General features: G+C 36.9%; 1 protein-coding gene across 1 annotated transcript in view; it reads right to left on the bottom strand.

The window, feature by feature from the left end:
• Window positions 1-1,385: 1,385 nt before the first annotated feature.
• Window positions 1,386-11,962, bottom strand: part of LOC107093245 (high affinity choline transporter 1-like) — a 21,766-nt gene continuing 11,189 nt past the window's right edge. Inside the window, exons 5-9 of the mRNA XM_015388182.1 lie at window positions 7,496-7,644; window positions 7,199-7,342; window positions 6,784-6,937; window positions 6,413-6,630; window positions 1,386-5,622 (exon numbers count right to left, since the gene is read on the bottom strand). Of these exons, the coding sequence (XP_015243668.1) occupies window positions 5,083-5,622; window positions 6,413-6,630; window positions 6,784-6,937; window positions 7,199-7,342; window positions 7,496-7,644 (1,205 nt within the window). The 3' untranslated portion in view covers window positions 1,386-5,082. The remainder of the gene's footprint in view (window positions 5,623-6,412; window positions 6,631-6,783; window positions 6,938-7,198; window positions 7,343-7,495; window positions 7,645-11,962) is intronic.

Genomic DNA, 11,962 nt, shown 5'->3' with positions numbered 1-11,962 from the left:
TACTGAAAACGCTAAGTTTTCTAAACCAGTTTTCTGTTTCACAAAGAGAGTTTCTTCAACCTTTGTTTCAGTCACTGTATAACATTCTCCCCAGAGCCAACCTGGTCGGGAGCCGGTTTTGTTCAGTAAACTCAGAATCTCCTCTGTCTCCGCTCCCCTTAGAGCCAATTCATTGATTCACTTTATGGATCTCACAGTGGAGACATGTACTCGTTACATCAGCTCAAATAGTCAAAGAAGAAGAATGTGCCAAAGGAAGAAAAGGGTGCATGGCTTATATCTTGTATTTACAGTATGTCCACCTATGACATCTTTTGTTTTTTGTTTTTTGTAGTAGGATCATTATACAGGATTATTTCACAGCGTGGCAACATGGGTATCTATATATAGATGGATATTTATATATATATTTATTGCACTGGGTGTCAAATATAGAGAAACAGGTTATTGCACAGGGTATCAAATAGTAATTGCACATTGTACACTGCACAAGTAATTTCCGTTGTAGTGCCGCATTCCATGGACTTGTTAAAAGTTGTTAAAAGGACTTGTTAAAAGTTGTTAGGAGAGCTTGGGGCATAGGAGGGCTGCAGGTGGAAGGAACTGTCATCACACTCGTAGTGCGGCTGGGATTCACATGGAAAATAATATAATATAGTGTACTTTTTCTAGATGTTTATTCATTTGCATAGTGCTCTTAAATAAACAAATTCTTAATGTAATTCTTAGTTCATGAAGCTAACTAAGCTAACTAATAGCTTCTCCGTTATTAAACAAGTACATTATTTTTTTTAGGTTTGTGACACAATATTGGACCATGCAAAACACAGATTTGCCTTCACAAAGCCTGCAAAGGGCAAGATGTATGTACAAAAAGGAAAACCTGTTCATTTTTATAATGTTGTTTTTTGTTGTTGGCATTCTTATAGATATAATGGTGTCATAACTTAGTATATGTTTGATTGGTTTGCTGTCTATTTTGAATTTATAGCCCCCTGGAAAAAACTCCACCAGCCACCACTGCTATCATGGCATATTGTTAGCTTCTATAAATGTAGTTTATTGAAGCTAAAGTTTTGGTTTAACTCTGCCCACCACTGACAACAAGTATAACATCATGTTTAAATAAAACGAAACATAATAAGGGGAATTGAAACACACAGATGACAAAACCAAAATCTATTGCAGCCAGAATTCATTTAGTATCCTACATTATCCCTCAGAGGGAAAATTCAATGGTACCAGAAACAAGGATCCAATCCCATCCAACTTTATTTACTTATAAAGCACTTAAAACACTGAGGCTAAAGTGCTATACAGATTAAAAGTGAAATATAGGTTACACAAAGAAAAGTCAAAATAAAAAATAATGAAATATTTGGGGAAAAAAACAATGTAAAACAACATAAATCGACATAAAATCAAAACCCAACTAAGTTTAAAAAGCCAGAGAGAAAATATTGTTTAAAAAAAAAGACTGAAAAAGGATGAGAAGAATACTTTCTAATGTACAGTAGCAGATCATTGATCAGTTTAAGACTGCCAACAGAGAAGACCAGGTCCCCTCTGAGCTTATGCTAGGTTCTAGGTAATGACAAGAGCTAAAAGTTGGCTCAACTAAGAAGACTAGATCTCACATAACATAATCTTAAAACTGATCCTATAATGGAAGGGCAGCAAGTAGATTGTACTCAAATCTTTTTGAGATAAAACATATCGACAAGCATTCTGCACCTGAAGACTGATTAAGGACCCACTAATGCCAAAATAAAGTGTGGTACAGTTATCCAGCCGTATCTCACTAAGGATGGATTAATGTCTCCAAGATACTCTTAGGCCAATCTGTTATGTCCAAAGCATGTTTATTCACACAAAGGCAAACTGTGTAGTTAAGATACTCTGATGGACAAAAAACACTGTAATGTTCTGCAAAACTCAAGGCAGACATTTAAATTTAGATCAACATTTCTAAATATACATTCCACTAAACCATAATACAAAAATGTCAATATACAGCTCAAAATGATCATACAATGTAGAAATCAGTACTGGATTTATAAAATCAAGGATGCATATCTGTGTTTCCAGCATGCCAACCTAGGGATCGTTTTCTATTCATCTTTGTTTGGATAAAAGTCACTGATAGCCCTCCATTAGGTATCAGCAAAGTGAATTAAACAGCTGTTAGGAAGTACAACATAACGCAATATTATTAATGATAATTAACAAAGAATGCCAGGTTTTACAAATGTACAATAATCTCTTTGCACAATAAAAAAGTCAGTTTATGTCATAAAGATGGAAACTTAAAAGTTTTAACAACCTGATCATCAAATATAGAAAAATTAAGCACTTTGAAATTCGGTGTCTCAGGAAAGTATCTGTTTAAAAACAAAACAAAAAGAACTATTTGACAGAAAGGTGTAAGAAGTGCAGGATTACCTGAAACCTTAGAGGCAAAACAAACCCTCTCACTAAGGCTTTTACTGAGTCTAAAGCTATTTCATCCACAGCCACAACAAGCAAAGATATCAGATTTAACTCTCCAATTTCTTGTGTTAACCAACTCATGAACTACAAAGATTTAGAAACATCTTACCAAATATGTGCTGGGACATTTTAGAGCACTGTTTATAGCCAGCAATGTTGCCTGACATAAACCAAAGAAAAGAATCAAGGGAATATGGTTAAAAAACTTAAAATATTAACTGCTTAAACTGTACAGCAGGGGTTTCCATAATATTCAGGTTTGACCCCCAAACATAAAAGTGTAAAAGGCTTATGACCCAAGGTATTAATTGGGTAAAGTTTTAAATCAGTTAAAACAGGGAAAGATGACGAGGAAAAACTAAATCTATGCAGAAATGTTGTTTTTCGTCTGATGTTTATGTGATTAATATGCTTTGCCTTTGGATGGTTATTGATTTTGATTTCTGAAATTGATCTGAGGACCCTACACCTCTTGATTTGTAAACCAAGTTATGACCTCAGGCTTCAAGTTCCAAAAAACAAAAGCAAAATTTCAATGACATGCCAATATACTTGTCATGGTTTTGGTTTTGTTTAAGTTTTATCTCTGAGTTTTCATTGGTCTTATTTCGATTCTTGTGTTCTAGGTATTTTTGATTGTATTTGAGTTCTTAGATATTTCCTGTTTGCTCTCTTGTCTCAGTCTCCTTTACCCTAGCTCCCTTCCTGCCTCTGTTCACACCAGCTTCCAATCTGCTATTTAGCCCGTTCTTTGTTTCTCTCTCCCATTTATTCTCCTTCTGCTCAGTCACTCTTTGCTGATTTGTTGTCATTACTTTGTCCCCTTCTTGTTGTGAGTATTCCTGGTTTTCAGAATTTTTGGATTTTTGCTGGATTTATGTTTTTGGACTTTTACTTCTGTTGAACTTTTGTTATTAAACCTTCAAGTAAACTCCTTCAGCTCAGTCTGCATTTGGGTCCTCCTGTCAAACCTCCCCCTTTGTGACAATACTAATATCTAATATAGCCCTCTGTCTAGACATTTTTTAAACTATATATTTATTTTACAAAAACAATGACACAATTCAATGACCAAGCTAAGGCTAACAGTTTAGCCTCACCAAAAATGTATTTTTATCAAACACAAAGGGGTAAATCGTTACTTCAAAACAGCCTTTCTAGGTTTATTTTGTGGTTGAGCAGAGAACACATGTTCAAAGTGGGACATACCAGTATCTACATATTTAAAACCAGATGTGGGTACAGTACCCTAAAGTTGTATTCAAGTAAAAATAGCTCTACTTTAAAATGTTTTGCCCAAGTAAAAAAAAGTTTTGGGTAAAAAGGCTACTTGAGTACTGAGTAAATGTTGGACAATAACATCAGATTATATTTTTTATAAATGATGCTGGCAAACAGACTTAATGTATAAATTCAGGCATTTTAAAGACTCAAATGCCTAAAGAATAACAATAAATTTCATGGATATAAAAGAACAAATTTATGCACAAGGACTAATATATATTGTTCTATTTAAATAACACTTAGAAAACCAGTCTTTCCAATGAGAACTGTATATATGTTAGGACAGGGTAACAAACTTCCACAGTTAATATCTGCTGTTTACTGTATGTTTACCTGATTCTAGAATAGGTGAAATTACTCACAGAGGACAAAGGAGAGATTTTATTAGAGTAGGAGGGCGATACCTTACAAGAATATTACTTAAGTAAAAATAAAAAGTATGGCACAATAAACATACAACATAAAAGTGCATATTTTATTGTTACTCAATTAAATATATCTGAGTAAATATAAATAATTACTAGACCCCTGTGTTTAAAACTTCCTTTATATTCTGTCTAATAAGCTATAATTGCTAATGTGATATTATACATCCTGACTCTGCCAGCGAACTGAAACTGTGTGTTCACAAGTCCAGATCCTGTGTTTGGACTGCATGCATTACAGTCTACTACCTCAATGAAATTAAAACAACATATTGGAAACTAATTCATAAGATTTTATTCTTGAAATGTATTAGGTTCTGCAATACAAATAATTAAACAACATTATTGTTTTAAACCACCTCTCTCATGAGGCTGTGGATTTATTTACTGTGGATTTGTGTAAACATGTTTCTTCTGCTATGAAACTGAGGCGGTTTCTTGTTTTTTTCAATCCTCTTTAGATTTCACAAGCAGAGAAAATGCAATAACTGCAACACTGTATCTGTGTGTTGCAGTGTTTTTTTGTTTTGTTTTCCAGACAGTGCTTGTTTTTTTTAATAAACAGTCCATACAGTAAACTTGTAATCTTGTTTAAACATATCAAAAATAGGCAACTCTTTTCTTTGGTAGGTATAAAGCAAAGAGCTTTTTTCTGTATTAAAATTTAACAATTAAAAAAAAGAGTTTTATACTTTTATATAAAATATGTTTCAAATGGCTTTCTGTTTAAAACTGATCTTAATATCTGGAGTGCCTTCATTCCAGTGACATATCACCATAAGTGTTCATTATAAACTTACGATATCTGAACTTACAGAAATTGTGCATGTTGCGGAATCTATTTTTATTGTTCCCCCTCTATGGCACACAGACCTCAGCCTCTTTACAAACTGGTGGTGTTCAGCAGCTGCTTGGCTGCAGGGCCATCCTCTTTGCTTTCTGAGAGTTTACTATCTGAAGCCCTAGCCGTCTGCGCTTCCATGCGTTTGATGTCAAACACATCCCACTTGTTTGACAGAAGGCCTCTGTTGAAAATTTGGGATGCCAACCAAGAAAAGAATAAAATGGACAGCAATGACATGAGCATTATAGTTGTGCGGAAGGGGAAGAACTGGGTCAATTTCCCCTCCTTGTCCAACCGACAGCCAGGGAATCTGATGGCGGGTGGTAGGCCTATGAGTGGCTCGCCACTCAGGACCCTCATGACGAAGCCCAGGATGTAGCCCACACAGGCTCCATAACCATTGGACACCTTAAAGAAGAGGACGCAGACCAGCTGAGGAAACATTATGGTGTAGGACATGTCTACGCCCACGATCCAGAAGACCAAGACGCTGCTGTCCAAGAAGGTGAGGCCAGTGCCAGCTAAACCCACCACTACCACTGAGATCCGGATCACCCACTGCATCTCGTTGTCTGAGGCCTGAGGGAGAAATAACAAAGGTGAATAATATAAAAACTTTTGTGTTAGGACATGAAAAGCAACAGCAAAGTGGAGCATCAGATGCAGAATTCATTTAGTGCTGAAATGCCGTTACACTAATGTTTCTCTGGGTTCAACAACTCTCCTTTCATCTGTATAGACTATAATAGCAAGTGAAAAGATAAACTACACCTGTCATTTAGAATGAGAGTGAATTCACTTCTTTTTTGTGAGATTTACCATTTAGCTGTTCAATCTAATGGTGCGGTAAGTGGCCTTTTTGATAAGGGGGGCATTGTACTCTTTGAGAAATGTTGGTCTTTGGAAAGATCTAATCGTATTACTGAGAGATTAACACTTAAAACATGAATGTAAATATTTTGATTGTACTTCCTATTTAAGCCACAGGTATTTCACCTAAAAAAAAATATGACCTACAAATGGTTTTAACAATAGCAAATCAGTGTTTTTTTTTTAACACAAATCTGGAAAGTGAGATCTTTATATGTTCCTCTGAGTCAATACTGGAACCATCTTTGATTATAATCACACCTGCAACTCTTTTGATGTGTTCTAAAGGCAGAGGCAATATGTTTTACCTGTTCTTCATTAACAATAATCTTAGTTTCCTTGCATTGGTTTTAAAGCATCGTTAAAAATAAACATTAAAGTCCCAGTTGGATGTTGGTCTTAAACCTGGACCATTTCAAACAGAAGCTAGAGCTAAGACGAAATGTGGAAAAAATCAAAATTTTCTTGCAGCTCACTCATTATGCTCCCGTGATCTTACTTGCTTCCTGATGATGTTCTTGTAGATATTTGAAGAGAACAACGAAGCCGAGGAGAGTAGGGCGGAGTCCATGGAGGACATGACAGCAGCAGCAACAGCTCCAATGCCAATGACGGACACATAGGTGGGTGTGAGGAAGTGCAATGCAATAGGGAGAATGGATCCCGCTTCACTGCGCTCATACGGGCTGGGCAATCCATATGTAGTTGAGTTCCAGTCTGGGAATAATTACACAAAACATTTAGGGATACTGAGAGCCATGCAGAAATAATGCTGATCCTAACGTCTTAGTGGGGAAAATACACATATGGGCAATAAACCGGAGGATTTCATATTGTACGTTTCATCAGGTTGAAGTTAAAGAGGTGCACCTGTAGATGCAGCCACAGCCCCAACCAGGATAGATGGGATACCCAGCACCAGGCAGAAGGCTGCTGAAGCAAAGCAGGTCACTTGAGCCTGGGTGTAAGATGAGGAGGAAAGGATTCTTTGGTAGAACGCCTGGTAGGCCAATCCGCCCAGAGCCTGATTAAAAAAACACACAGTTCCGACATGATGACAGGAAATAGCCTCTAATATAGGACAAGAGGAAGAGACATGACTCCCCCCCCACACACACACACACACAAACACCCACTGTTGTTATGCTTGGCTGTTCTCTCACCTAATGAAAAGCTTATTAAGATAAACAACTTGTCTATACTTCATCTAAGTGTTGAGGTGGCAGGAAATATCATTTATCCTCCCCTGCATTAATGCAGAGCTTTCCTCCAAAGCTCCTCTCACCAGCAGCATGAAGTCGTCAAACCACTTGCCGGCCTCATTGAGCTCCACTGTGCCCACCCAGGGGGCCTGGAAAGTCTGGTTGTACGCTGTGAGCGAAATGTCCATGGAGTGAGGATTGGTCAACAGAAAGGGAACGCACACCCACTGTAAACACAAAAACATAATCTCAATACTTTTCCAGCAGGTGAGGCTTTAAGGCTTTATCTAAAACATTTTAATGTCTTTTTATTCCCTTTAAACTCCTTAAAAAAAAAAAACAGACTGCTGCCCTAAACCCAAAGGTTAGCATTTACGCACCAGGCTAACAAAAATGAGGATAAGCTGGATGACATCAGTGTAGGCCACAGAGTACAGCCCTCCCAGCAGGGTGTAGACGATGGCCACCACTGCAGAGATGATGATGGAGTAGACATAAGGCAGGTCCAGGATCACCCTCATGGTCCCACCTGGAACAACACAGCAGAGTGATGTGTCCTGAAGGAGCGACATGGACACCATCTTAGTCTCCGTGGCTGCATGCACATTTTTACTAGGAGATTGCTTAATAAAATGTTAGATCATGTTAGGTCCATTGTCATTCTCTCACACAGACAGATTTAGATGCATTCCCTTCTGTTTGTACACATATTCTAATATATTGTATTTACATTTTAACTTCAACAAGAATATCATATCATACTTTTGTGTAATTTAAGCCAATTTACACACATATTTCAAGGCCTAGTGACTATAGTTAAAACCTGTAAATGGTTTCAGAATCTGCAATAAAGCAACAAGTCAACAGAAAAGATACAACAGGACCATAAGAAATATTTCTGTTTTTACTTACAGATTGAGACAATATTTTCACCCTCTTGGGCTCATTAATAGTTAAATTCTCATGTTTTAAAGAAAAACAGTGGACATAGGTATGTAATAAAACAAGTGTATAAAATCAACAATCTGTGCATAAACAAGTGCATAAATAAGACATCTTGTTACTGAAACAAGGCAAGCAAAGCATCACTACCTTCACCGTCTCTTCTCCCACATTGCCGTGGATCCCCCTGCAGCAGCCTGCAGCCACACCACAACAAAGCCCTTAAACAGAGAAGTGTCAGATCTGCACCATCTATCGCCACTTAACACCCTGTGGACAGTTCACCTCTACCCTCCATCTACTGACTAGTCCCACCACCCTCCCTGTCTCTATTAGGCCTCTTTAGGTCAGACCCTTACCATCTCTGTGAAATCAAAACTGTCCAGATGCTTCAAAAAGGTTCATACCCCTTGGACATTATCACCTCTGGTCACATTACAACAACAAATCCCAAAGGAGTTTAGGGAGTTTGTCTGTGATAGATGAGTTGAAGGTATAGGAGACATGCTTTTGAAAGTTCTTTAGATATAAATATCTGAGAGTAGTGAAATGTATTCATTGCCCTTTACTCAGATGAATTCCAGTGTGACAACTCCTTCAGATGCTTTTAATTGACCTTATTCACTTGTGAAGATCTCAATGGTCTATTGGGGAACACAAGAAACAAACCAAGGAAGACTGCAAACAGGTCAAGAAGAAAGTTGTGAAGAATAAAAAGAAGAAAGTTGAGCCCTGTAGAAGTTTATTTATTGTTCTCAAATGTTAATTCTAGTGTTGAGTTTTTAAGCAGGTTTTGTATTCTCTTCTGTGTTAATTTTTTTCCCCTATTTTTATTGTTCATCCGTTTTTCCTTATTGATCTTTATATCATGTGTTCTGCTTCTGGGTCCTCTGTCCATTAAATTTTTCACTGTTCCTTTTGTTCAGTTCTCTGCTCTGACTCTGATTGTACTCACCTATCCTCCATGTCACAAATCTCCCCTCCACTTTTGAATTCCCTGTTTACTTGTGTTTTTATCTGTCTGCTCATCTCCTAGGGTCTGATCTTTCAAGCTTGGTTACAAAAAAAAGGCTTGAAAGGTCTGTATCTCACTTTCCGTGAAATGGATGGTCCCTCACATCAACTCTGAACTTTTGGAGGAAAATAGAAAATAGTGACACACACAGTGAGGTAAAGAACTAAAGTTAGATGAATCTTCTGAGATATTAAAAAATCAGGTCATATGAGACATTTTTCATAGGTCTATGTCTCCATTAGCATCCAATATCTCAGTTTAAATATGTATATACACAACTTATGTGTGAATTAACAAAGACAGAATATACCTCAGACACTGTAGAGTTCAGCCTGCACCAACTGGTTCTATATAGGTCTTTCAATTCAGTTCACTTCAAGTCATGATTCAGTTCAATTCAATGCAATTTGATGTATTTATATAGCTCCAATTCACAACACATCATGTCAAGGCTACTTACAGAGACAGTTAAATAATATCAAATTGGCAGATTGGTAAATCGTTTTCTTTCTAAGGAAAACCAGCTGATTGCAAAGATTCAACAGCAATCCCTCACACAGAGCATGCATGCAGTGACAGTGGAGAGGAAAAGCTTCCATTTAACAGGAAGAAACCCCCAGCAGAACCAGGATTCCTGTGAGCAACCTTCTGCCAAGGCTGACTGGGGTTCAAGGGGAGAGAAGCAGACATACAAGAGGAACATAGAAGCACTGCTCTAAAAATACTTTCTATGTTAGAAAAGTTACCAGTTCTAGTGCCTCAGGTGGCTCTGTCTAGAAAAGAAACAGTTAAGCAGACAAGCTCGAACCAGTGATACCTCATTCATTTTTTTTTTATATATGGGTAAATAATCACCAGTAATAGAAAGGCTTTGACAAGTCTTGACCATCTAATTAGAATTTGCATATTTTATTTTTAACAACTTTTGATGGTATATATTATTTTTGCTGATTAATTTCTTTTTATTTTATATTTTGTTTTTAATAAATATGTCTTACAATTTCTGTGTAAGTCAGCTAGAATGACATGGCATGGATGTCATTGTTTTAATCAGTTTACCCATTTCTAAATCTGGAATATTATTTGTGTAAGGTAATTTTGGGTTCAGAATGTAAAAGTTGCAAATGGATGTTTTGATATTTTCTCTCTGATAAAACTGAGCTGGAGCCATTTAGCAAAAATATAGAGTCACACTAAAAGATCTGAAGGTTTAATTAAATTTAAGGGTGGTCCAACAAAGTGTTATCAGTGGGTTATTGAATGCATTTGTACACTATACAATTGACTGGTTAAACACTTTAAAAAGCATGTATCCTCTGCTGTGTTGGGTTGTTGAACATCGAAAAAATACAGATTTTGGCTGAAAAATGTAAAAATGTTCAAGGAGTATGAAATACTCTTGCAAAACATTAAATCTTTTACTTTCTGTATTTATTAACATGGTTTGGAAGATGGTCCTTTTGCCTATAATCTAATACCTGAATATAGTGGTTACTGAATTTATTCCCCTTCTTTGTATTTTTATCAAATCTGGAAAATTGTTTTTTTATCTCTTGGTTTTAACCGCTTATCCCAGCTGGGGTTGTGAGGGGTCGCTGGTGCCTATCTGGAATTGTCAATGGGTGAGGGGTGGGGTACACCCTGGATCGGATGCCGCCTCATCGTAGGGCAACGTTGTTATTTTATTTAAATGAAAATCTGTTGGGCAGAGACAGTAAAATGCATCTGTGTGAGCTGAAATTCATAGGAACTAAATTAGACTAACCAAATCTAGACTTGACCTAGTTATGTCTGCATGAACATCCAGATCTAGCCTGGTCCTTGAGTTGTCCGCTCTTTAACTGACTCATATGATGTGGCATGACGTAGCAGCAGCTGCATCGTAAATAATTTGTGGGAGGTCTGCTTACCGGACCACTTCTTATCTGAGCTCTGACTCCTCTGTACTGAATGCAGGAAGAGGAAATGTGAACGATTGGAAGATTTAACCTGCAGCATCAGAAATGGGCCAATATGCCCCCTGTGTTGTTTTTATTTAGACTCTTGCCCCACTTCCATCCACTTGAATATGTCCGCATGCACAGGCACAAACAACCACACACTTTGCTTTGGTTCTGTTCTATTACAGACTTCTTCCTGGCAGAAATGTGACACTAAGTGAGAGCTGATAGCATTCTGGTATGCAACCAGGCATGGAAAGTGTGTTTTAGATGTTGAGCAGCTCCTGGAGCTGAGCCATCAGCAAACCAGAAATTCAGACAGTCCATACGACACAAACAGACTCTGCAGTGGGTCAGTTGCTCTCAGAACTTATAGAAGTTATATGAGTGTTTCTATTCATGTGCATATCCACTGCTTGACTGCATGTCAAAGGCCTCTGAATAAATGTCCCAAAAGCAACAACAGGGGATAATTTTTAAAGGTTGTAAGTTTCTTCTTTGTATTGTTGCATTGATAAAAGAGAATCTATCAGTGGCTGTTTTTAAAAAATGATCGGTTGCAGAGCCTCTTAAGCTGTTAATAGCTCGGGCTTTTCAAATCTTTTTCAAAAATTGTTGGACAAAAAATATCTACAATGTCATGCAAACATATTCATATACATTCATATACAACTTTTTCAGTTTTTATTAATTCTTAAGTCAAAGGGTATTTTATTTGAGCTATTTGATAGAGCAATAAAAAGTAGTGCAAGCCTGTGAAAAGCAATATGATTTCATATCTTTGGGGTTTTACGTTTGTAAAAAAAAAAAAAAAAAAAAAAAAAAAGGAAAACCCGATTTTTTATTATCTCTCTGTTTAATCATAAGAACTCAAAATATTTTTCTAAATTAACAGTCACCAAAGTTTATAATTAACACCCACATTAATTCAAAACTTGCGAGCACAGTTC

The sequence above is a fragment of the Cyprinodon variegatus genome, unplaced genomic scaffold (assembly GCF_000732505.1).
Source record: "Cyprinodon variegatus isolate N-32 unplaced genomic scaffold, C_variegatus-1.0 Scaffold416, whole genome shotgun sequence".
Lineage (NCBI taxonomy): Eukaryota > Metazoa > Chordata > Actinopteri > Cyprinodontiformes > Cyprinodontidae > Cyprinodon > Cyprinodon variegatus.
This window is presented reverse-complemented; position numbering and strand designations above follow the sequence as displayed.